The sequence below is a fragment of the Hyaena hyaena genome, unplaced genomic scaffold (assembly GCF_003009895.1).
Source record: "Hyaena hyaena isolate Hyena2069 unplaced genomic scaffold, ASM300989v1 scaffold_219, whole genome shotgun sequence".
In the NCBI taxonomy this organism is placed as follows: Eukaryota; Metazoa; Chordata; class Mammalia; order Carnivora; family Hyaenidae; genus Hyaena; species Hyaena hyaena.
Genome location: NW_024080850.1, coordinates 1,521,973 through 1,546,273, shown reverse-complemented (window position 1 = coordinate 1,546,273; position 24,301 = coordinate 1,521,973). Strand labels below are relative to the sequence as shown.

The 24,301-nt window shown below is 45.6% G+C and overlaps 2 protein-coding genes across 3 annotated transcripts in view; one reads left to right on the top strand and one right to left on the bottom strand.

The window, feature by feature from the left end:
* Positions 1–858: 858 nt before the first annotated feature.
* On the bottom strand, positions 859–4,655 carry SLC7A4 (solute carrier family 7 member 4). Of its 2 annotated transcripts, none has more exons than XM_039242812.1 (5): positions 4,602–4,655; positions 2,942–3,963; positions 2,069–2,494; positions 1,482–1,590; positions 859–1,378 (listed from the first exon to the last, which is right to left on the bottom strand). In XM_039242812.1, exons 2-5 carry the CDS (start codon positions 3,921–3,923, stop codon positions 1,105–1,107), a joined length of 1,791 nt encoding a protein of 596 aa, XP_039098743.1. In that variant the 5' UTR covers positions 3,924–3,963; positions 4,602–4,655; the 3' UTR covers positions 859–1,104. The 2 variants fall into 2 exon arrangements, with proteins under 2 accessions (XP_039098743.1, XP_039098741.1); XM_039242810.1 differs by having other exon boundaries at positions 1,106–1,378; positions 1,854–2,494.
* A 13,631-nt stretch (positions 4,656–18,286) lies between these two features.
* LOC120238829 (tubulin alpha-3 chain) overlaps positions 18,287–24,301 on the top strand; it is an 18,436-nt gene continuing 12,421 nt past the window's right edge. Inside the window, exon 1 of the mRNA XM_039242858.1 lies at positions 18,287–18,362. Within this exon, the coding sequence (XP_039098789.1) occupies positions 18,360–18,362 (3 nt within the window). The 5' untranslated portion in view covers positions 18,287–18,359. The remainder of the gene's footprint in view (positions 18,363–24,301) is intronic.

Here is a 24,301-nt window from a genome sequence, read left to right as displayed (position 1 = left end):
CCAAAACCAGCAGCTTCCTGTGTAGTCCTTAACAGCCAGGAGTGGGGAGTTGGAAGCATCTATGATGGATATAGCATGGCTTTAGGGAGGCCAGTGGAGGGGGACAGGAAGGGCCTGGAGACCCCCTCAAGGACTGGAGCCGCACAGCCACCAGGTGGACTCAAAGGTACTTGGGGCAGGCAAGTGCATATACGGTATATGCATCTGTATACGGGGTGCGTATATCATACATGTATGTAGCATCCTGAGCCTTTATCTCAAAGCCCTTGAGGAAGGGGTAGGGGGAGAGGATGAGTGCCAGCCGAGACAGCCAGAGAGCTATGGCCAGACCTGAGTTGGAAACATCTGTTGCCTCAGTCTGCATGTGGATGTGAAGCACCAGGGTTAGCCATGTGGGCCATGGGGGCACATGCAGTGTGCCTCTACATCCCTGGGCAGGCCTCAGGGATACAGTGCACTTTCTGGAAGCCCTGGGAACCCAAGAGGGCCCTGAAACCCCACTGTCCTTTCTAGGTGGTCTTTTTGGGACTGAGGCTCTGCTCTCTGGATCTTTTCCCCCACCAGGGAACATGTGGGGAGCCTGTATGGGGGAGCCTGACTCTGCCCTTTTCATGGATCTCTCCTCTCATTGTGTGTGTAGAGGTATATGCACCTCCCTCACTGAGCTGGGCAGAGGGCGCCAGCCTGAGGGCAGGACCCCAGGACCCAGGCTCAGCAATGTTCCTGACCACAGCTGGTGCCTCCCTCTTGCCAAACCTTGGCATCTTTGCCATGGATTGGGGACAGTCATCTGGTTCCCAGAGGGCAGGAGAGGACTCAAGGACACAAAGAATGCAGCAGGACATAGCAGCAGGCCTTGTGGCTGGCCAAGAGGTTATTATTATGGATATCTGGGGTTGTGGGCTTCTTCCCCGCCCACCCTAGCCCACCCTGCCTGCCCAAGAAACTGAAATTGTTCATGAACAGGAAGGTGCTAGGCAAAATGTTCACCACACCAGCACTGACCATGGCCCACTCCTCAAAACCCAAAGCTAGGCACTTGAGCTAAGGCTTTAAGGTCTGGGGTACCCCTCAGCATGGGCAGGCCTGCAAACCTGAGCTGACTCAGATAGAAGGGACTCCCAGCTTCTCTGGGCTCCTGAGGAGGTGGGCTGAGGGCAGAGCAAGCATGGACAGGCCTCCAGCTTGATTCACGGACTGGTGGGCTGCTCCGCGGGGCTGGGATCCTGGGAGGGCAGCTGGCTGGGGGGCTGCACAGTCTGTACCGTCTCCTCCAGGTTGGTGCTGGGGAACACCACGTAGCGTGTGGTCAGCTCCGGCAGCTCCCGCTGGTTCTCTTTGCTGTGCCAGATGCCATAGCCAAAATACACGGCGAGCCCTGCAGCAGTTGTGGGGGGCTGAAGGGCAGGTCCCGGCCCGGCTTGCCCTCCTTGCCTTCTTCCTGTGGCCCACCCGGGGCCCCAAGCCTGGCCCCCACTCACCGATCACCAGCCAGATGGAGAAGCGCAGCCAAGTCAGGTAGCTTAGCTTCAGCATGAGGCAGATGTTGAGAAGGATGCTCAGGGCTGGAGTCAGGGGCACCATGGGGATCTGAGGGGGCAAGAGCAGGGCTGGGCTGGGCTGCAGAGAAGGTCTGCTGGCTCAGGGCCTGAGTCTTCAAGAGTCCCAAGAGCCGTTCTCCACCTCTGGAGATTCTGGAAACAAGTGCCCACGTGCCATGCGGAAAGACAGGGGATGGGCGTAGTGGCCTCCCCAACCCTGTGAGCCCCGGTTCCTCCTGCCGCAGTGGAGGAGGAAGGGACAAAGAGAGCTAGCTGGGCCGCCAGCCGGGGGGCATTGGCCAGGGGAGGTACCTGGAAGGTGTCTTGCTGCTGCCGTTGCTGGTGAGCCCCCAGGATGAGGAGGCTGAGCAGAAACGTGACGGAGCTGAGCAGGAGCAGCAGGATGTAGCCCCAGTATGGGAGGTGCAGGGCTGAGTCCCCGAAGACCAGTACACAGGCCAGGGTGATGGCCGAGGCCACCAGCATGCTGAGGGCCCAAGCCACAGCAGCTCCAGGGCTGTACCTACCTAGAAAGCCCAGGTAGGGCCTTAGGGCTGGCCGCAGCTGCCCGGGCTCAGGGGCCGAGGCCTGCTCGGTGCCCACCAGTTGTATGTGGTCCGAGAAAGAGTGGTACTCTTTGACCCTGGGGTCAGGGCTGGCTGGGCCTGAGGCACTGCACGGAGGGGCCCTCTGGAAGCGTAGCACAATAATGCTGGTGGCCACGAAGGTGTAGGCCAGCAGTGTGCCAATGGACAGGAACTGGACCAGGGCCTCCAGATCCAGCAGCAGCGCCAAGCAAGTCATGAGGCCCCCGAACACAAGGATGCCCACCATGGGCACCTGCGTCCGGGGGTGCACTTGGGCAAACACCTGGAAGAAGAGCCCGTCGATGGCCATGGCATAGACGATGCGTGGCAGGGAGAAGAGGCTGCTGAGCAGGACAGTGTTCATGGCTGTGACAGAGGGTGGGGCACTGGTGAGCAGGGTGGACGGGCCTACCAGGGGCCTCCGCTGTGAGTCAGGGCATGCACAACCCCTCGGGAGCATGGGCGTGAGTTTGTCTGGGATCTCAGAGTGAGCCTGATGGCTTGCTCCCCGCCCCCCACCAGGAACGGGACACCCTAGTTTAGGTGACAGGCCCAGCAGAGAACCTCGTGAGGGCTGATCCTTCTCCCAGGAAAGGACCTGGAAGCACATGCTCAGAACCAACATTTTATGTACAGTTGGGAGGGGGCAGTGAGTAGCTCTCAACAAGCCTAGGTAGAGAGTCTAATAATTAGCACCTTCCTGGGTCCCACATGCAACCGGTAACAGACCTGGATGGAGGTGTGTTACCTGGGAAGCTTAGGGCAAGGCCCCACTACTCTGCTCATTTCCACCTTGCCTGAAGGGCCTCTTACCGCAGATGGAGCCTGCCGCCACAATGAAGCCAGCCCAGCTATATCCCCGCCGGTAGAAGGCATCAGCGAGTGCGGAGTCAGGGTCCAGGCTGTGCCAAGGCACCATGAGGGTGAGCACGGTGGAGACGAGAATGTAGGCGCCAGCTGCCAGGCCAAGTGAGATGGTAATGGCTATAGGCACAGCTCGCTTCGGGTTCCTGGCCTCCTCGCTGGAGGCAGCAATGACATCAAAGCCCACAAAGGCGTAGAAGCAGGTGGCGGTGCCGGCCATGATGCCGGAGAACCCAAAAGGTGCAAAGCCACCCTCCTCAGCACTCCAGTTGTGTGGGCGGGCCAGGATAAATCCCAGGATGATGACAAAGAGGATGACGACAAGGCTGACAACAGAGAACGTGTGGTTGAGCCAGGAGGAAACTCGGGCTCCGCAGGAGATGAAGACAGAGGCCAAAATTATAATGCCAGCAGCCAGGAAGTCTGGGTAGTGGGCTAGCAAGGGCACCTGCCAGGTTCCAACATAGGCCTCGGTGAGGTTGTGGATGCGGTGGTTGAACATGGCATCCAGGTAGCCACTCCAGGCACGGGCCACGGCTGCACCGCCAATGAGGTACTCGAGGAGCACATTCCAGCCGATGAGGAAGGCCCACAGCTCACCCATGGACACATAGGTGAACAGGTAAGCAGAGCCCGTACGCGGCAGCCGTGCCCCAAACTCTGCATAGCACAGGGCTGACAGCAAGGAGGCCACAGCAGCCACGGCAAAGGACAAGAGCACCGCAGGGCCGGCCATCTGCTTTGCCACTGTGCCTGTGAGCACATAGAGGCCTGAGCCCACCATACCACCCACGCCCAGCAGGGTCAGGTCCAGCGTGGACAGGCAGCGCCGCAGTGATGTCTCCATGGTGGACTCCTCCAGGGGCTTCAGTCGGTTTAGCTTCTGGCAGAAGCGCGCCAGGCTGGCAGTGCTGGGCAGCCCCCTGACCATGATGGGCAGCTAAGAGGAGCACCGAGCCAGCTGCCGGCACCTACCAGGGCAAGAGGGGAATGACGGGCTGCCCAGTTCGTTCGGGCCAGGCTTCAGTCTGCTCTGTCTATCCATCACCACCCTACCCCCGGGACCTGAATGTCTGCATAGCTAGCTTGCCTGAGGGCTGGGACGAATTATAAGTGGGCAGGAGGTCACAGGGAAGCCTTTGGGCAGGTGAAGGAACCTCTTGCAGCTTAAGTGGGGGAGACTGAGGGTGGAAAGGGTGCAGCTCCAGGAAGTGTGATTGGGAAACTCTCCTTGGTCTGGCATCCAAGAGCAAAGGTGGAAACCCCAGATTATCCAGGAGCTGGGCAGGTCTCCAGGCCTCCAGGCCCCGGAACGGGAGCGGGTTTGCTGCACTGGGCGTGGACCAGGCGGCCATCTGGCCTCAGACATTGGCACTCACCGCTACCCCCACCCCCACTCCCTCCCTGGCCTCGTGGGACTTGGGTAGGGCCCAGAGGTGGGGAGCTCTAGGCCCTGCACCCAGAAGCCAAAGCTTCTTGCTCTGCCCCTGCCCCGCCCTGACTGGCTACTGCCTCCGCTGCTGCGCCTAGAGCCAGTTCCACCCAGATATCCAAGTCTTTGCCTCCTTTCAGGCCCGAGTACGTCCCTATGGGACTCGCTGAGACTCACCTGCTGTCACTGCTGCCGCCGCTCTGCGTGCTGTGCTTGCTTAGCCAGCTGGCGTCGCCCGAGCGCAGAGCCCGCCTCCACACCCCCTGCGCCGGATCCAGCACGGCGCCCCACCCACCTGGCTCTCACACAAGTATCCAGATTGCCCACCATACCCAAACCTCACACAATCCAGACCAGAACTCACCAAATTTAGGATAGCCCTATTACTGTGTCTGGTTCACAGATGAGGAAGTCCAAGCCACCAGGTAAGTGACTAATCCAGATCACTGGGGTGGCCTTGGGAGGCAGGCAAGAGTAAGGACCGGGTCCGGAGGGATCTGGAATGCACCTCCTCGCTGCTGCTGCAGTAACCCTCCTTGATTCTTCATCCCAGCACATGTACTCTGCTCAGCCTGTCACCGTCCAGGTTCCCCTCCCCCAGTGTTGGGGCATTTGGGGGGCTGCAGGGAGTCAGGCAAGCCTCTGGTGACATGAGGATATGGGTCTGCCTGAGTGACCCCGACCAATCCCTGACCTTTCCTGTACAATAGGGTGGCAGTAAGCCGCCCTCATACATTGCCGAAGGAGAGGGAGGGCACAGCTTTTGGGGAGTTGAGAGAACTGCTGGCTATTCTGAGCCTTGTCCTGAAAGGAGGCAAGCAGATTTGTGGGGACAATCTAGAGCCTTCCAGCTCGGGGCACCCCTAGTTTTCCTTAGATGCCAGTGAGAGGCCCTCTTAGCCTAGAAGCATGAGTCAGACTTGGAGGACCCTGGGGGACCCCAACAACAGCTTCCCACTCATGGGGATCAGTGAGAGGTCATATCCTGGGCACCTACTCCATGCTATTTTCCATAGCACGGACAAGCCCCATGTTCCATCATGTAGCCATCACAAACTCCCCTCAGACTTACTTATTCCTGGGGCTAAGGGGTCTTTGTCCATCTGCTCTTACTACTTTTTGAAAGTGAAAAAGCCGAAGTCGGACGCTCAACCGACTGAGCCACTCAGGCGCCCCTAAAATATTTTTTATTTATTTCTAGGAGAGAGAGAGAGACAGCGTGAGCAGGGGAGGGTCAGAGAGAGAGGGAGACACAGACTCCGAAATAGGCTCCAGGCTCTGAGCTGGCAGTCAGCACAGAGCCCAACGCGGGGCTCGATCCCACGAACCGTGAGATCATGACCTAAGCGAAAGTCGGACGCTCAACCGACTAAGCCACCCAGGCGCCCCTCCCCATGACCAATTAATTTTTTAAAAATTTATGTCTAGTTCAAAGTTATGGCATATCGATTTTTAAAAAATATACTTTATTTTTAGAGCAGTTTTCGCTTCACAGCAAAATTGAGCAGATGGTGGAGTTCCAATATATCCTCTACCTCTACACATGAACAGCCCCCCTCCCCCAAACTATCAATACTCCCGCACACACAGAGTGATACATGTGTTATAACTGGTGAGCCTACATTGACACATCATTATCAGTCATGGTCCATCGTCTATATTAGAGTTCACTCGTGATGTCCTATATTCTATGGATTTTGACATATGTATAATGTGTTTCCACCATTATTGTATCATACAGAATTGTTTTACTTTCCTAAAACTCTTGTGCTTTCCATATTCATCTTTTGCTCCACCCTAACCCCTGGCAATCACTCATTGTTTCTACTTCCACAGTTTGGCCTTCTGGAGAAAATTTATATAATTGGAATCATACACTATGCAGCCTGTATCTAAACAATCTAGGGGCATCTGGGTGGCTCAGTCGGTTAAGTGTTCGACTTTGGCTCAGGTCATGATCTTGCTCTTCATGGATTTGAGCCCTGTGTCCGGCTCAGTGCTGACAGCTCAGATCCTGGAGCCTGCTTTGGATTCTGTGTCCCCTTCTCTCTCTGCCCCTCCCTTGCTTGTGCTCTGTCTTTCTCTGTCTCTCAAAAATAAATAAACGTTAAAAAAAAATTAAGGAATCTAAAGGATTGTGGTTTTTTTTACTTAGTAATATGCATTTAAGATTCCGTCATGTCTTTTTTATTTTTTTTAATGTTTTTTAAAAAAATTATTTCTGAGAGAGAGAGAGAGAGAGCATGAGCAGGGGAGGGTCAGAGAGAGAGAGAGAGAGAGAGAGAAAGATACATAATCTAAAGCAGGCTCCAGGCTCTGAGCTAGCTGTCAGCACAGAGCCCAATGCAGGGCTTGAACCCACGAACCATGAGATCATGACCTGAGCCAAAGTTGGACGCCTAACCGACTGAGCCACCCAGGCGCCCCCTTCGTGTCTTAAAAAAAATTTTTTTTTAATGTTTGCTTTTATTTTTGAGAGATACAGAGACACAGCCAGAGCACAAGTAGGGGAGGGGCAGAGAGAGAGGGAGACACAGAATCTAAAGCAGGCTCCAGGCTCTGAGCTGTCAACATAGAGCTGGATGTAGGGTTCAAACCTACGAACTGTGAGATCATGAGCTGAGCTGAAGTCGGACACTTAACTGACTGAGCCACACAGGTGCTCCAATTCCTTTATGTCTTTTAATGGCTTGATAGCTCATTTCTTTTCAGTGCTGAGTAATATTACATTGTCTGGATGGGTCCTAGTTTATCCATGCATGTACGAAGGACATCTTGGTTGCTTCCCAGTTTGGGCAATCATGCACAATCCATGTGTAAGTTTTGGCGTGGACATAAGGTGTCAACTGATTTGGGTAAATATGGGCATATCTTGGAGATATTGCAGGTTTGATTCCACTGACTACAGCAAATAGCACAATAAAGCAAGTCAAATGAAAATTTGGGCTTCCCAGTGCATATAAAAGTTATGTTTAGGAGCACCTGGGTGGCTCAGTCGGTTAAGCATCCAACTTCGGCCCAGGTCATGATCTCACGGTTCGTGGGATCAAGTCTCACGTCGGGCTCTGTGCTGACTGCCAGCTCAGAGCCCGGAGCCTGTTTCAGATTCTGTATCTCCCTCCCTTTCTCTCTGACCCTCCCCTGCTCACGCTGTCTCTCTCTCTCGCTCTCTCTCTCACAGAAACAAATAAAACATTAAAAAAATAAAAGTTATGTTTATATTGTATTGTATTCAAGTGTGCAACAACATTGTCAAAAACAATGTACATACCTCAATGAAAAAATAATTTGTTGTTAAAAATGCCAAACACCATATGTATTTTTAGTGAGTCAATCTTTTTCCTGGAGGAGAGGGTCTTGCCTTGAGCTTGATGGCTGCTGACTGACCAGGGTGATGGTTTTTGAAGGTTGGGGTGGTTGTGGCAATTTCTTAAAATAAGAAGACATGAAGTTTGCCTCATTGATGGGACTCTTCCTTCCACAAACTATTTATCTAGTGTGCAATGCTGTTCGATAGCATTTTATCCCTACTAGAACTTCTTTCAAAATTGGAGCCAATCCCCTCAAACCCTGCCACTGTTTTATCAACCACGTCTATGTTATATTCTAAATCTTTTGTTGTCATTTAAACATCTTCACCAGGAGTATATTCCATCTCAAGAAACCACTTTCCTTTGCTCATCCATAAGAAGCAACTGCTCATCCATTCAAGTTTTATCATGAAATTGCAGCAATCCATTCCCATCTTTAGGCGCCACTTGTAATTCTAGTCCTACCACATCTGCAATTACTTCCTCCACTGAGATCTTGAACCCCTCAAGGTTATGTGTGAAGGCTGGAATCTACTTCTTCCAAACTCCTGTTGATATTGATGTTTTGACCTATTCCCATGAATCAGAAATATCCTTTAAATTTTAAATTTAAATTTATTTTTGAAAGAGAGTGCACACAAGCAGAGAGAGAGGGAGACACAGAATCTGAAGCAGGCTCCAGGCTCTGAGCTGTCACCCTAGAGCCCAATGTGGGGCTCAAACTCACAAACCGTGAGATCATGACCTGAGCCAAAGTCAATGCTTAACCGGTTGAGCCACCCAGGTGTCCCTGAATCAGAAAAAATCTTGACGGTATCGAGGATGGTGAATCCTTTTCACAAAACTTTCCATTGACTCTGCCTAGGTCCATCAAAGAAATCACTATCTATGGCAGTTATAGCCTTGTGAAATGTATTTCTTAAATAATAAGACTTGAAATTTGAAATTATTCCTTGGTTCATGGGCTGCAGAATGGGTGTTGTGCTAGCAGGCATGAAAACAACATTAATGTCATTATACATCTCCATCAGAGCTGTTGGGTGAGTGCTCATTGTCAATGAGCACTATGAGCAGTAATATTTTGAAAGGAATCTTTTTTTCTGAGCAGTATTTTTCAATAGTAGGCTTAAAATAGTCAGTAAACCATGTTGTAAACAGCTGTGCTATTATCCAGGCTTTGATGTTCTATAAAGCGCAGGTAGAATAGATTTAGCAAACTTCTTTTTTTTTTTAATTTAGCATAATTCTTAAGGCCCATAGGATTTCTGGAATGGTAAATGAGCATTGGCTTCCACTTAAAGTCATCAGCTGCATTAGCCCCTAATAAGACAATCAGCCTGTCCTTTGAAGCTTTGAAGCCAGGCATTGACTTCTCCTCTCTAGCTATGAAAGTACTAGATGTCATCTTCTTCCAACAAAAGGCTATTCCCATCTACATTGAAAATTTGTGCTTTACTTTAGCCACCTTCATGAATTATCTTAGCTAATCTTCTAGATAGCTTGCTGTAGCTTCTACATCAGCACTTGCTACTTCACACTGCACTTTTAGTTGTGGAGCTGGCTTATTTCCTTGAACCTCATGAAGCAACCTCTGCTGACTTCAAACTTCTCTTCTGCAGCTTACTCACCTCTCTCAGCCTTCATGGAATTGAAGAGAGTTAGGGGATTGCTCTGGATTAGGTTTTGGCTTAAGGGAACGTTGTGGCTGGTTTGATCTTCTATCCAGACCACTAAAACTTTCTCCAGATCATCAATAAGACGGTTTTACTTTCTTATAATTTTTCTATCACTCGTGTGTTCACTGGAGTAGCACTTCCAATTTCCTTCAAGAACTTTTCTTTTGCATTCTCAGCTTGGCTAACTGTGTGGTGCAAGAGACCTAGATTTTGGCCCATCTTGGCTTTGGACATGTCTTCCTTCCTAAGCTTCCCATTTCTTCCTTTTGATTTCAAATGAGAGATATATGACTCTTCCTTTCACTTGAACACTTAGAGGCCACTGTGGGGTTATTAACTGGCCAATTTCAATATTGTTGTTTCTGAGGGAATAGGGAGGCCTGAAGAGAGGGAAAGAGATGAGGGAATGGGGGGTTGATAGAAGAATCAGAGCACATACATTTATCAATCAAGTTTGCCATCTTACATGGGTATGGTTTGTGGCACCCTGTAACAATTAAAGATCACTGATCACAGATCACGATAACAGATGTAATAATAATAAAGTTTGAAATATTATGAGAATTGCTACAACGTGACAGAGACACAAAATGAGTAAATATTGTTGGAAAAATGGCACTGATAGATCTGCTCAAGGAAGTCTGACAATGCTCAATGCAATTGATAGGATTTATTTAAAAAAAAACAACAACTCAATAAAGTGAAACACAGTAAGACAAGATATGCCTGTACCAAGATGTGTGATTGCTGAATCATCTGGTAAGAATATGCTTAGTGTTTTAGGAAACAGCCAAACTGTTTTCCAAAATGGCTGTAGCATTTTGCATTCCCACAAGTAATGAAAGAGAGTTGCTAATGCTCAGTATCCTCAGAAACATTTGGTAATGTCATCATTTTGGATTTTTCCCCATTCTAATAGGTGTGTAGTAGTATCTCATTGTTGCTTTAATTTTCAATTCTCTAATGACATATAATGTTAAGCACCTTTTCATATGCTTCTCTGTATATGTTCTTTGGTAGGTGTCTGTTCAGGTCTTTTGCCCATTTTTAATTGGGTTGTGGTTTTCTTGAGTTTTTTTTTTTTTTGTCTTATTTATTTCTGAAAGAGGGAGAGAGAGAGAGACAGCGTGAGCAGGGGAGGGTCAGAAAGAGAGGGAGACACAGAATCCGAAGCAGGCTCCAGGCTCTAAGCTGGCTGTCAGCACAGAGTCTGATGCTGGGCTCGAATCCACCAACCACGAGATCATGACCTGAGCCGAAGTCGGACGCTTAACCGACTGAGCCACCCAGGTGCCCCTCTTATTATTGAGTTTTAAGAGTTCTTTGGGTATTTTGGATAACAGTCCCTTATCAGATATTTCTTTTGTAAATATTTTCTCCTAGACTATGGCTTGTCTTCTAATTCTTTTGATGACCAATTGATTTAAAAAAAATTTTTTAGGGGCGCCTGGGTGGCTTAGTCGGTTAAGCATCCGACTTTCGCTTAGGTCATGATCTCGTGGTTCGTGGGTTCGAGCCCCGCGTCGGGCTCTGTGCTGACTGCCAGCTCTGAGCCTGGAGCCTGTTTCAGTCTGTGACTCCCTCTCTCTCTGACCCTCCCCTGCTCACGCTGTCTCTCTCTCTCTCTCTCTCTCCTAGAAATAAATAAAACATTAAAAAAAATTTTTTTTAACATTTATTCATTTTTGAGAGACAGAGACAGAGCGTGAGTTGGGGAGGAGCAGAGAAAGAGAGAGACAGAATCAGAAGCAGGCTCCAGGCTCTGAGCCTTCAGCACAGAGCCCAACATGGGGCTCAAACCCACAAATCATGGGATCATGACCTGAGCCAAAGTTGGATGCTTAACCAACTGAATCACCTAGGCGACCCAATGGCCAGTTGATTTTTGACAACAGTTGAAAGTTAATCCAACGTGAGAAAATAATGGTTTTTTCAACATACTGTGCTGGGACAACTGGATATCCACATGCAAATGAATGAAGTTGGACCCTTATCTCACACTGCTAACAAAAATTAACTGAAAATGGATCAAAGACCTAACTGTAATAGCTGAAATTATAAACTTTATTGTGACTTTATTAAATTCACATTTTAAAAAATGTTTACTTATTTATTTTTTGAGAGAGAGAGTGTGAGTGGGGAAGGGGTAGAGAGGGAGAGAAGCAAGCTCTGTAAGCAGCCTCTGTGTATCAGCACAGAGTCTTGATGTGGGCCTCACAAACTATGAGATCATGACCTGAGTTGAAGCTTAACCACTGAGCCACCCAGGAGCCCCTAAATTAACACTTGTTAAGTAGAACCCTGGAGGCACTGGATGGTGAACCTAGATTAAACAAAAGGCCATAAAATTTTTGAAATAGAGTTTATTACTCACAGGTCCTAGAGGGGATACATAGCATACCTTGAAGGACCACACCTTAACCAAGGAGGTTAAGGCCAGGTGCAGGCTGAGAGCTTGGCAGAACTTGGTTCACATTCCTTTATTAAGGTCTGCAGGTGGAGTGCTTTGGGGTTCCCAGGCTAGGACTGGAACTCAAAAGAGCAGGTTTTGGTAAACATTGCAGAGATGTTATCTAAAGAGTGCACAAGGGAACGCCCTGGGGTAGAGGTAAGAATGCTTATCACAAGAGCCATTGGGAGAATCATATTAGGAACTTACACTTACTTATGAATATGTGGGCTCTTATCTAGGGCCACACTCTTGTGAGGGGCCAGTATCAGTATAAAACCCCTGTAGGCTACTAAGCCACACAAAATAGTTGCTGAGGCAGCAATATTATGGACTAGTTTAGATAAACTCTCCACAAACTCTTAGATCTTCACTGCCATGGATTAGGCAATAGGTTTTAAATTTTTTAATGTTTATTTCATTTATTTAAATTTTTACAAAATGTTTATGTATTTTTGAGGAGAGTGAGACAGAGTGTAAGCAGGACAGAGAGGGAGGGAGACACAGAATCTGAAACAGGCTCCAGGCTGCACACTGTCAGCACAGAGCCTGATGCAAGGCTTGAACTCACAAGCTGTGAGATCATGACCTGAGCCAAAGTTGGCTGCCCAACAAACTGAGCCACCCAGGTGGCTCTTTAAATGTTTACTTTTGAGAGGAGGGAAAGAGCCACTCTTGTGAGCATTCAAGCAGGTGAGGGTCAGGGAGAGAGGGAGACAGAGAATTCAAAGCAAGCTCTATGCTGTCAGTGCAAAGCCAAATGCAGGGCTCGAACCCATTAACTGTGAGATCATGACCTGAGCCCAAGTCTGACACTTAACAAACTCAGCTACCCAGGCGCCCCTAAATTTAAAACTTTTGTGCTTCATAGGATATCATCAAGAAAGTTAAAAGGTAATAATCTACAGAATGGGAGAATATATTTACAAATCGTATATCTGGTAACGTAGTTGTATCCAGAATATATAAAGAACTCTTAGAGCACCTGGGTGGCACAGTTGGTTAAATGTCCAATTCTTGATCTTCTCTCAGGTCATGATCTCACTGTTCATGGTTCGGCCCAGCATCAGCTCTGTGCTGACAGTGTGGAGACTGCTTGGGATTCTGTCTCTCCTTCTCTATGCCCCTCCCCTCCTTGTGTGTGCGCGTGCGCTCTCTCCCTCTCTCAAATAAATACACTTCTAAAAATTAAAAAAAAAACAAAAACCTCTTAAGGAGCACCTGGGTGGCTCAGTCAGTTAAGCATCTGAATCTTGATTTCAGCGCAGGTCATGATCTCACGGTTTGTGAATTTGAGCCCCACGTTGGGCTCTGGGCTGATGTTGTAGGGCCTGCTTGGTATTCTCTCTCTATCTCTCTGCCCACTCTCTCTCTTTCTCTCTCTCAAAATAAATAAACAACAAAAACAACAACAAAAAAGAACTCTCAAAACTCAACAATAAAAGATAAAAACCTAACTTAAGGATTATCATTGTTGCACTATATGCTAACTAACTTGGATGGATATTAAAAAATAAATAAATTATTTAAAAAAAAGAAATGTAAAAAAAAAAAAGAATGGGTAAAGGATTGGTAATGGGACAGATGGTAGCTGTAGTTGTGGTGAACATAGTATAATACGTAAATTGTCAGATCATTGAGTTCTACGCTGAAAACTAATGTAACAATGTGTGTCAACTATACTCAAATAAAAATATATAGATATAAATGGGTAAAGGATCTAAGAAGGCATTTCCCCAAAGAAGATATACAAATGTCCAACAATCACATGGAAAGATTCTTGTCATCATTAATCATTATTGAAAAGCAAATCAGGGGCGCCTAGGTGGCTCAGTCAGTTAAGCGTCAGACTTCGGCTCAAGTCACGATCTCACGCATCGGGCTCTGTGCTGACAGCTGGATCAGAGCCTGGAGCCTGTTTCAGATTCTGTGTCTGACCCTCTCTCTCTGACCCTCCTCTGCTCACTCTGTCTCTCTCTCAGAAATAAATTTTTAAAAAACATTAAAAAAAAAAAAGCAAATCAAATCCACAGTGTGATGCCACACTTTGCACCCCGTTAGGATGGCTCTAGTCAAAAAGCCAGATCATAACAAGCGTTGAAGATAAGGAGTGTTTCCTATACTGTTGGCGGGAATGTGAGATGGTGTAGTGGCTTGGGAAAACTGCTGGGTATCTCTTCAAAATGTTAAACATGAAGTTACTATATGATACAGCTATTATACTCCTAGGTATACACCTGAGAAATGAAGACATGTATCCACACAAAACTTGCTCCTGAATTTTCAAAGCACCAACACTCCTACCAGCCAAGAACTAGAAGCAATCAAAGTGTCCATCAACTGATAATGGACAAATAAAATGTGAAATGTCCATACAATAGAATATTATTTGCCCACAGGCAATATTATTTGCCCGTGATACAACATGGACAAACATAATTTATGAAATTTCATAACTTATGAAAACATAATGCTAAGTGAAGGAAGCCATTCACAAAAGACCAAATACTGTATGATTTCATTTATATGAAGTGTCCAGAATAGGCAAATCCATAGAGACAGAGACAGATTAGTGGTTTCCAGGGGATAAAGGGAGAGGTGAATGATTGCAAACGGGTACATGGTCTCATTTTGGGGAGGTGATGAAATTTTCTGAAACTAGTTACTGGTGATGATTGCACAATTCTGTGAATATACTAAAAACCACTGAACTGTACACACTATCAGTGTGGAACCCACTTGGGATTCTCTCTCTCTCTCAATAAATAAATAAATTAAAAAAATTTTTTTAAACGATAAATCACTGAACTGTTTCCAGGAAAGAACTTCAGAGGCAGAAAGGGCTGAGTGCTCAGAGAAAGATGAAGACCAATAAACAGAGGAACAGAGGAAGAAAGGGGAAAACCACTGATTTTCCCCAAACTGGTCCATCTGTGTTGCCTGACTCAAGTCAAGGCATTCTTCTTCTTCTTCTTCTTTTTTTAAAGTTTATCTATTTGTTTGGAGTGGGGAGGGGCAGAGAAAGAGGGAGAGAGAGCAACCCAAGCAGGATCCATGCTGTCAGCACAGAGTCCAACGTGGGGTTCAAACCCACGAACCGCAAGATCATGACCTGAGCCAGAGTCAGATGTTTAACTGACTGAGTCACCTAGGCGTCCCCCACCCAGCCTTTCCTTCTTTTTGCCCTCAGCCCTGGCAATGACAGTCACGTCTGTCCCCACCTGCTACAGCCCTTACCAGAGGTGCATCCTCTTCCCATTTCCTACCACCCTCTCTGCCACAAGTTGGCCCTGGTTCCTGGTACCCCCTCTTTCCTGGAAGAGTCCCAAGTCTATTTTTCCAAACACCACTCCCTGGAAGCCCAAGCTAGCTGCACTACTGTGATGATGAAAACAATGGTTTTCTGAGTTGCTGCCTAAGCAAGATAACCCTGTTCACAACCCAGAGTCTAGATAACTGGTAAGGACTTGGGTTTAGGATACTTGTGGTAAGTTCCAGCTTTAGGTGGACCCTGGACCTCTTAAAATATCCACTAGGGGATGGGGCGCCTGGGTGGCTCAGTCGGTTAAGCGTCCTTTGGCTCAGGTCATGATCTCAGGTTCATGGGTTCGAGCCCCGCATCGGGCTCTGTGCTGACAGCTCAGAGCCAGGAGCCTGTTTCAGATTCTGTATCTCCCTCTCTCTCTGACCCTCCCCTGCTCATGCTGTCTCTCTCTCAGAAATAAATAAAACATTAAAAAAATTTTTTTAAATCCACTAGGGGCACCTGGGTGACTCAATTGACTTACTGACCCTTGATTTCAGCTCGGGTCATGATCCTGGAGCCATGAGACTGGGCCTCAAGTCAGTCTCTGCACCAAGTGTAGAGCCTCCTTAGTATTCTCTCCCTCCCTCCCTCTGCTCCTCTTCCCTGCTCATGCACTCTCTCTCTCTAAAATAAAAAAAATTTAGGGGCACCTGGGTGGCTCAGTGAGTTAGGCCTCTGACTTCGGCTCAGGTCATGATCTCACAGTCCGTGAGTTCAAGCCCTGCATTGGGCTCTGTGCTAACAGCTCAGAGTCTGGAGCCTGCTTCAGATTCTGTGTTTCCCTCTCTCTCTGTACTTCCCCTGCTCATGTTCTGTCTCTCAAAAATAAGTAAATGTTAAAACATTTTAATAAGTAAATAAAATAAAAAATAAAAATTTTAGGGGTGCCTGGGTGGTTCAGTCAGTTATACATCAGGTTTTGGCTCAGGTCATGATCTCACAGTTTGTGAGCTTGAGCCCCATATTGGGCTCTCTGCTGTCAGCACAGAGCCTGCTTCAGATCTTCTGTTTCCCTCTCTCTCTGCTCCTCCCCTGCATGTGCTCTCTCTGCTCCTCCCCTGTGTGTGCTCTCTCAAAATAAATAAATAAACTTAAAAAATGAATAAAATAAAATAATTTTAGGGGCACCTGGGTGGCTCAGTTGTTTAATCACTCAACTCAATTTTGGCTCAGGTCATGATCTCACAGGATCAAGCCCCATGTTGGACTCTGTGTTGGCAGCACGGACCCTGCTTGAGATTCTCTCTCTTCCTCTCTCTCTGCTCCTCCCTTGCTCACACTCCTCTCTTTCTCTCAAAATACATATATATATATTTTTAATTTTTTAAAATAAAAAAATATCCACTTAGAGGGGCACCTGGCTGGCTCAGTCCATAGAGCACTTGACTCTTGATCTCAAGGTTGTGAGTTTGAGTCCCACACTGGGTGTAGAGATTATTTAAAAATAAAATCTTAAAACAAAATAAAATAAAATATCCACTTAGAGTTAAGTCCGGGAAAAGTTAGTAACCTCCACCCCAAAGAGCAGCTACCCTGCTCTCTATCTCCTGCTGTTTTGTGATCCTGGACAGAAGACATGCCTTTCCCCACCCCACATCCCTGCCCCTCCCCCCTGCCACTCAATGCGCCCTCAATTCTGGGATCTGTAAGTAATAATAAATCTTGTGACTTTTCCTTTGCATGGATATACTGAAACTGCACCTTCAATCAAAATGACTCTTTGTGTCTCACTTCTCCAAAAGGGAGGGGAGCTTGGATATTGAGGGAGACACCCATCAACCCCATGTGAGTGGCTTGTGCCCTTATTCATCAGGTCGTAGCTACATATTATACACAGGGCTTCATGCCTAATGTGGGGCTCAAACTCATGACCCCGAAATGAAGTCACACATTCCGCTGACTAAGCCAGTCAGGTGCCCCTCCATATCCTTAATGCAATTCACCACCTTGGGCTTCTCAACGCACTGATTCTTCTCACCTCCAGATCACACTGTCTCTGAAATCTGCCAGAGCAAAGGAGTGGGGAGCTGAAGGATTGTTCCCACTGAATGCATGGTGGGAGGTGTTGCTCAAACCTAGACCATTTGAACTGCTACTGTGAACATTATGTCATACCTCCATTGACCTAGAAGTGGTAGGCAGGGCAAGAAAGAAATCTGCATTTTGCATCTGTGTTTTTGAAATTTTTTACATTATGTTTATACATTTTTATAATGTAATTTATACATTATATATACTTTACATTTATTTATGTATATTTTCTATATTTAACTCTTTTCTGATCCTGCCTTCTATATGGGAGTTCCAGTTCATCCAGGTTGTGCTTAGAAGAGCCAAGACAAGGGGCTCTTTTCTTCTGTAGGGTAAACACAGACTCTCCCAAGGACCAGCAGCAGAAATGGGGTAGTGAACTGAGGACATTAGCCTCCCTTCCAGGAACCTTGCAAATTCTGTGTGTCCTTCCACCAAGGATGTGTGGGTGTGTGGGTGAGCAATTCTTTGGCTTTTTGCAAAGTGGGGTCTCCTGCTCTGATCCTCCCCCTGCTGCCTTACGCACCCCCTAAATGGCCCATCCAATCTGCATTTGTGGCTAGGATACTAACATCAGCACCAGCAAATCTGCTAAAGAAATAGCCCTTACGTGTATTTGCTCAAACTTAAGTCTGCAAAACCCTTTTATCCTTATCAGGCCTTGTCACTTCCAATACCCCTGTACAGGTAAAAACGAAAATGTATAACTACATTTTACAGATGAACATACATACGTAACTCGGGCAGTGTAAGCTATGTAGCGTGGCCTCCACTCCTAATCAGAGGCGCCCTGCGGCTGCCCCTCCACAGTCGCCCAGCGGGGGTCAGCCCTGCAGCTTCCTGCCCATGCAGCAAGAGATGCTCAGCCACTGAATTCCTACCATCAGGTCGCTACTTCGCGCCCAAAGCGACGACAGTCGCCGCTTCCCGCCGAAAGTGGCAACCAATCAAAAGCCATTTAGCCAGTTAAGAAAATGGCCAATCGCGATTGAGGTCCGAACCTGGGACCCACCCCCTGAAACAGTCGGATCGCGAGGGCACTGATAATCGCGAGGGCAGAGAGCCAATCAGGACGCGGCGCGTCGCTTGGCAAGCAGCAGTTGGGCTTGGCGTTGCCGTGGTAGGAGGTGAATTCCGGCGTGCGGCCAGGAGGCGGTCACCATGGTACGGTGGGCGGCCTCGGTGGGGGGAAGGGTCTTGGGGGACAGACCCAGCTAGCAGTGGGGTGCAGAGGTGCCCCGACTTGGCAGTGACAGGATGCTGGTACCACCCGAGATCGAGTCCAGAGCGTGTGGGTCTGGGTTTAGAGCCCGCCACCCTTACCCTTCCAGGCTCTTCCCTAAGCAACACCAAGTGTTGTACTCGAATTCTCTCCTGCTTGTCCCTGTTACTCTGTGGGCTGACCAGGGCACTTATTAGATAGGCATTATTTACAATGTCTTGAAGTAAGAATGATAGAGAACGCCATATGCTGAAAAATCTTGCTTCCTCCATTAGATAGGGTTTGGCTTTTATTTATTTATTTATTGGTTGGTTGGTTTATACTTAGAATTTTCTTAGAGCCAAGCCAAGCAAATAGGAATAGATATGTTTATATACTCTCTTCTTGCACCAAAAATAGCACGTAATATAAACGCTCGCACCGTTTTTTCGTTGTACGAAAAATACGCGCCCTCCGAATGAAATACAAAGATTTGCTTTGTAGTTTACTGCTGCATAGTGTGTGGCTGTAGATTTTTCAGCCTGCTCAGTGTCTCTGGATACTTGGATCCCCCACCCCCACCCCCACCCCCCCCACCCCGTCTTTCCCAGTCCTTTGTACGTGAAACTGCAATGAGTAATCTGTACATGTGCTATTTTGACTTGTGTAGGTGTTTTCGGGATGCCAGAAGTGGATGGCTGTGATTTTGTAGATTATCAGGTCCCCTTTTCTCGGCAATACATGAGAATTTCTCTCTTCCCACAGCAGGCTAAGCTTCTGCCTTTAATTCGTGCATTTTTATATCCTCGGCTCATAGATCTACTAGAAAGTTGTTGAATTAGCCCATTAATTAACCCACACCAGTGGCACCCAACCAACACCTGTCGTGTACTTCTGAAACATGTGGTGCCTAAGAAGACAGTCGTATGTGGAGAGCAGCCAGAATAATCCTGTACATATTATATATACACATACATATAACAATTATATATACAAACTACATAATTCACTGTATAATAATTCATACTAACCTCTGCATTCTCTCTCTGTAAAGCCTCTGGTTTTGAGGTCTCTCCTGTTGGTTACTGCACAGCATGAAATCAAGCTGCTCAAAAAAATTATTTGTAGAGGTGAATGATTCCAAGTGTAAAGGAAAGATATCTTCTATTGCCAGACAGGTAAAAGGAAGCTTCAGGATTAGAAGATATTTGTGCATTTCATCATTTTTAGGAACTGTTAATTCTTAGCAGAAGCTTTGTCTTAAAAAAGAAAAACACCATGATTTCAGAAGAGCTGCTCTGTCATTGTTGGTTGATACGATAGGGTCTTTTTTTTTTTTTGATACGATAGGGTCTTCTAAAGTTGAAGTGCCTAAAATTCTATTTAAAAATTTGTTAGGGGCGCCTGGGTGGCTTAGTCGGTTAAGCGTCCGACTTTCGCTTAGGTCATGATCTCGCGTTTGTGGGTTCGAGCCCCGCGTCGGGCTCTGTGCTGACTGCCAGCTCGGAGCCTGGAGCCTGTTTCAGTCTGTGACTCCTTCTCTCTCTGACCCTCCCCTGCTCACTCTGTCTCTCTCTCTCTCTCCTAGAAATAAATAAAACATTTAAAAAAAATAAAAATTTGTTAAACATTTTTTTCATTTTTTGAGATAGAGTGCGAGTGGGGGAGGGGCAGAGAGAGAGGGAGACACAGAATTCGATGCAGGCACCAAGCTCCGAGTTGTCAGCACAGAGCTCAATGCAGGGCTCGAATCTACCAGCGGTGAGATCATGACCTGAGCCGAAGTCGGACGCTTAACCGGCTGAGTCACCCAGGTGCCCCTAAAATTAGATTTTTAAAGTTCATTGTACTTAGTTGAACCAACTAAATAAGGAGCTTTGGGGGAGAGGAAGGGATGACAAGTTAGTGTGACTATAACCCAAAAGAACTTACCCTAAGAAAATGTTGGCCATTTTAAGTACTTTGTCTTTGTTAGGAGGGTTTGTGTCTGAAAATGAATTTAATAGGAAATCTAGGGGGCCACTTGGATGAGTCATTTGGTTAAGCGTCTGACTTTTAGCTTTGGTTCAGGTCATGATCTCACGTTTTGTGATTTCAAGCCAGAACTCTGTCTCAGTGCTGGCAGCACAGAGCCTGCTTGGGATTCTCTGTCTCCCTCCCTCTCTACCCCTCCCCCGCTTGTGCTCTCTCAAAATAAACATTTAAATATTTTTATATTTAATATAATTTATTTATAAGTTTATGTTTTATAATTTATATTTATTTATTATATAATTATATATAATTAAATATTATATGTATACAAAAACATTTAAATATGTTTATAAATAAATATAAAGGTTAATTTATATATAAATAAATATAAATATATTTATAATATAATATAAATATAAATATAAATATAATTATATATATTTATATATATAAATATAAATATAATTATAATATAAATATAAATATAAATATAAATATATAAATATATTTATATATAATATAAATATAAATATATATAAATAAATATAAATATATTTATTTAAATAAATATAAATTAACCTTTATATTTATTTAATGAAATAAATATTTAAATAAACATTTAAAATAATAATAAAAATTTTATTATTTTAAATTATTTTATTATTTTATTTTATAAATAATTTTATAAATTTTTATAAATAATTTTATAAATTTTATAAATAATTTAAAATATTTTATAAAATATTTTATTATTTTAAATAAACATTTAAATAAACATTTAAAATAATAATAAAAAAAACAAAATAAGAATCCTAGCAGCAGACATTTCGTTTAAAATCCTACTTTGTGCATCCCTGAGCCTCATTACAAAGTTGAGTATCTTCTGGAGAATTTGTCCCTCCCTCTAAAGGTAATTTTTTTCTGGCTCAGCATTCCAGTTTGGAATCAGAATTAGATTGTCAGTTGTGATCTAGCCTCTTGTCTTTCACTTATTAAAAACAAGACCAGAAGCAGAAATTTTAGGCTTTAGACTATTCTTTTTTTTTTTTTTTAATATTTTTATTTATTTCTAGGAGAGAGAGAGAGAGACAGCATGAGCAGGGGAGGGTCAGAGAGACAGGGAGTCACAGACCGAAACAGGCTCCAGGCTCTGAGCTGGCAGTCAGCACAGAGCCCGACGCGGGGCTCGAACCCACGAACCGTGAGATCATGACCTAAGCGAAAGTCGGACGCTTAACCGACTAAGCCACCCAGGCGCCCCTAGACTGTTAGTTCTAAAAGCTAGTTGATTACAGTGTTGAGTTAGGAAGTTAGAAATTACTTGAGGTAGTTTGAGATTTCTGAACTATAATGTGATCATAATTAGATGATGGAGAAAAACTACAATCTTAAAATGATCTGGGCTTGCTGTCAGGAGTGGCAGGATCAGGGCTGCTCAGGGCTCTGGGGTCCACTCTCCCCTCCCACTACCGGTCAAACTCTTATTTGAATTAATTGGAGTTTATTTAGACTTGTCTTATGGTTGGTGAAGAATACGTCTGTCTGGCAGATGTTCCCTGTGCATATGAGAATGTGTCTTCTGTGCCTCTAATGTAATTTAGCTCCATGTGGTTGATAGTGTTGTACTGGTTTTCCATACCCTGACTGATTTCCATCTAGTTCCATCAGTTCTGAGAGAATGTTGAAACCTTCTATTGTAGATTGTCTATTTCACTTTTTCTTCTGTTTTTCTTTGTATATTTTGAAGCTGTGTGTCGAGAAACTGTGACTCTAATGGTACATAACCAGTATGGATTGTTATGCCTTGCCGTTGAATCGGTCCCTTTATTATGATGAAACGAGCCTCTTTCCTTAGTAAAATTCTTTGCTTTGAAAGCAACAGTGTTGGTCCTGGTCTGTGCTGCCCCGCACTGCTCCCTACGACGCTGTGTGCCCTTTTCCACCTGGGCTTCCCTGCAGGCAAGGTGCTGTCAGCCAGGTATTGCTCAGGCAGCCCCTTCACCGTGGACAATGCCAAGAGCTTACAGACTCCGAAGTCCCGTTAGTACACTTGGCCGTGGGTTGGAGCCCACCATGGCGCTGGAGAAGTGGGAGATGAGTGGCTAAGTAGGAGACTCCAGGCCTGTCACCTCCTCCCCGTGGGCCTGAGCGACATTAACTGCCCTGCCGTGTGCCTGTGCTCTCCTCCCAGCCCTGCTGCTCAGCCGCATCCAGGGCAGTGTTTCCTCCAAAACTGCTTGAAGAAATGCCCAACGGGTGCCCATCCAATCCATCCCAGCTCCCCTCTGGCAGGCCAAGGCCAGTCTGTGTCGCCAATAAGCCAGTGTCAGCAGAAAATAAAATGAACTAAAAACTGCACTGTTCGTGCAACCACTCTGGCTTGCCTTTGGTTTAGCCTTAGCCTGTTTTCCATCCTTTACTCTTTAACCTATCTCTGGGCTTCTTGTTCTTAAGCTTATGGTTAGGTCTTATTTTTTCTCTGACAATCTGCCTATTAAATTAGGTATTTTCATTTAATTTGTAACCATGTTTAATGTGATTATTAGCATGGTTGGGTTTTAATCTGTCAGGTTATTGTTTGTTTTCTGTTTATCTCTTGTTTGTTCCCTCTTTTTTCCTACCTCTTCTGGATTTTTATGATTCCATTTTATTTTGTTTTATTAGCTTTATGGCTTTATGGTTTTATTGAGGTATCACTAGAATAAAATAAAAATAAGGTATATAATTTGACAAGGTTTAACATTTATGTACTTTTTAATTCAATCAAATTTTATCTATTGTTGTGTTGTAATTATTGACCAGTTAGTATTTCTGTAAAGTTTTTTTTTTTAGAAAATTGCCAATTACATATCTTCTGAATGCAATAAAATCTAGATAATATATTTTAGAACAGGTTTTTTAAAATACTGATCTTTGAGCAATGCAGAGGCTCTCCTTCTGTTCTTAGTTGCTTTTTTTTTTTAAGGTTTAACATTCATTAGCATATTGATAACCCATGAAATTATCACCTCAGTGAAGATAATAAACCAATCACCCCCCCAAATTTTCCTCCTACGCCTTTGAAAATCCTTCCTCTTGCCACTCCCACCCCACTACTAATTTAATGTATTTTCTAGGGGTGTCTGCATGGCTTAGTCAGTTAGGTGTCTGACTTCAGCTCAAGTCATGATCTCATGGTTCGGGCATTTAGGCCCTGTGTCTGTGCTGACAGCTGGGAGCCTGGAGCCTGCTTTGGATTTTGTGTCTCCCTCTCTCTCTGCCTCTTCCCCACTTGCACTCTGTCTCTTTCTCTCAAAAAATAAACGTTAAACAATATTTTTAATGTATTTTCTAGAATTTTATATAAATGGGATAATTGAGTTCATTTTTTTGTTGTAGCTTGGATTCTTTCACACACTATTTTGAGATTCATCCATGTTGTTGCGTGCATCAACATGGTTGCTTTCTATTGCTGATATCACCTTTTTTGTGTGGTAAAATAGACATGGCACAAAATTTACCATTTTAACCATTTTAAGTGTAATTCAGTGGCTTTGAGTATATTTACATGTTATAGAAGTATTACTACTTCCAGAACTTTGGTTTTGTAAAAACACTTTTTTAATAGTTTATTGTCAAGTTGGTTTCCATATAACACCCAGTGCTCATCCTCACAAGTGCCCTCCTCCACGCCCACCAGCCCCCTTCCCCTCCCCCCACCCCCATCAGTCCTGTTTGTTCTCAGCATTCAAGAGTCTCTCATGGTTTTCCCCCCTCCCTCTCCCCGACTATTTCCCCCCTTCTTCTCCCCCACAGTCCTCCATTAAATTCCTCCTAATCCTCCTATACATGCAAACATATGGTATCTGTCCTTCTCTGCCTGACTTATTTCGCTCAGCATAACACCCTCAAGGTCCATCCATGTTGCTACACATGGCCAGATTTCATT